Genomic DNA, 1237 nt, shown 5'->3' with positions numbered 1-1237 from the left:
CTTTGGTAGCTTGCGCTCAAGCTGGAGTTTTCGAACTTGGACATGGACACCATGCCACTTCTTACTCCTCACTCAGTGATGCTCCAGTAGCTCATTACACTTCTACACCAATTGCTGCTCACTACGCCGCCCCAGTTGCCTACCACCATACCCCAGCCATAGTTAAGACCGTCGCCCCAGTAGCTCACTATGCCGCCCCAGTTGCTGCTCACTACTCCGCCCCAGTTGCTACTTACCACCACGCCCCAGCTGTTGTCAAGACTGTTGCCCCAGTAGCTCACTACGCCACCCCAGTCGTCAAGGCTATCCACCAAGAAGTATACCCAGACACCCACCCAGAATACTCTTACCAATACGGAGTCCAAGATTCCCACACCGGTGATGTCAAGAACCAACACGAAGAACGTGACGGAGATGTTGTCAAGGGATACTACACCTTGGTCCAACCTGATGGCGTCACCCGTACCGTACACTACACCGCTGACTCCCACAACGGATTCAACGCTGAAGTCGAATACAAAGGAGAACCTATTGTACAGAAAGCCGTAGTAGCCAAGACCATCGTTGCCGCTGCCCCAGTATACAAAGCCTACCATCATTAAGAAAATGTTATTGTTGATTTTATTTATTGAATTATAAAACATATATTTGAAAACTAATAAAAATAGTTTTAATTAAACCAAACTGACTAAATCAATGATGACCGATTGATTACTTTCACGTAAATAAGTAAAACATAACTATGGTTCAACATAATTGTCATGAATATGCTTTCCTCGAAATTTTATTTTTTTTTTAATTTAAATCAATATTTTTATATTATTTAATTTTAATTGAAAATGATTATTTGTGAAGTGAGATAGTTCTATTTTTTAATGGCTTTTTTTATACTTTTACAAATCATTATATCATTCTACAATTTAAAATTCACAAAGAAAAAAGCCTTGTTCAAAGCCTTTATTTTAATTAGAATCATTCAATTTGTTTTGTATATTCATATAATATTAACATAGATTACTTTAATTTAATTAACAGTCAACATACAGGACTACTGACCAACAAAACTGTAAAGGAAGGTAAGAATGGTAGAACTTCTATTGAGAAAAGATTACCAAAAATTAAAAAATAGATCAACTGCCATAAGATTTACTCACAATATACAAGAAACAATTTAATTAAATACTATACGATATAAAAAAAACATGTATTTAATTAATATAATACTCATAAGTTTCAA

The 1237-nt window shown here is 36.2% G+C and overlaps 1 protein-coding gene across 1 annotated transcript in view; it reads left to right on the top strand.

The window, feature by feature from the left end:
* LOC108564079 (cuticle protein 8-like) overlaps window positions 1–602 on the top strand; it is a 1053-nt gene extending 451 nt beyond the window's left edge. Inside the window, exon 2 of the mRNA XM_017922985.1 lies at window positions 10–602. Coding sequence (XP_017778474.1) covers window positions 10–602 — 593 coding nt within the window. The remainder of the gene's footprint in view (window positions 1–9) is intronic.
* The last annotated feature ends 635 nt before the right edge of the window (window positions 603–1237 follow it).

This window comes from Nicrophorus vespilloides, unplaced genomic scaffold, assembly GCF_001412225.1.
Source record: "Nicrophorus vespilloides isolate i.1.1-1 unplaced genomic scaffold, Nicve_v1.0, whole genome shotgun sequence".
Classification (NCBI taxonomy): Eukaryota; Metazoa; Arthropoda; class Insecta; order Coleoptera; family Silphidae; genus Nicrophorus; species Nicrophorus vespilloides.
Note: the sequence above shows the minus strand (reverse complement) of the source record. Positions and strands in the feature narration are given on the sequence as shown.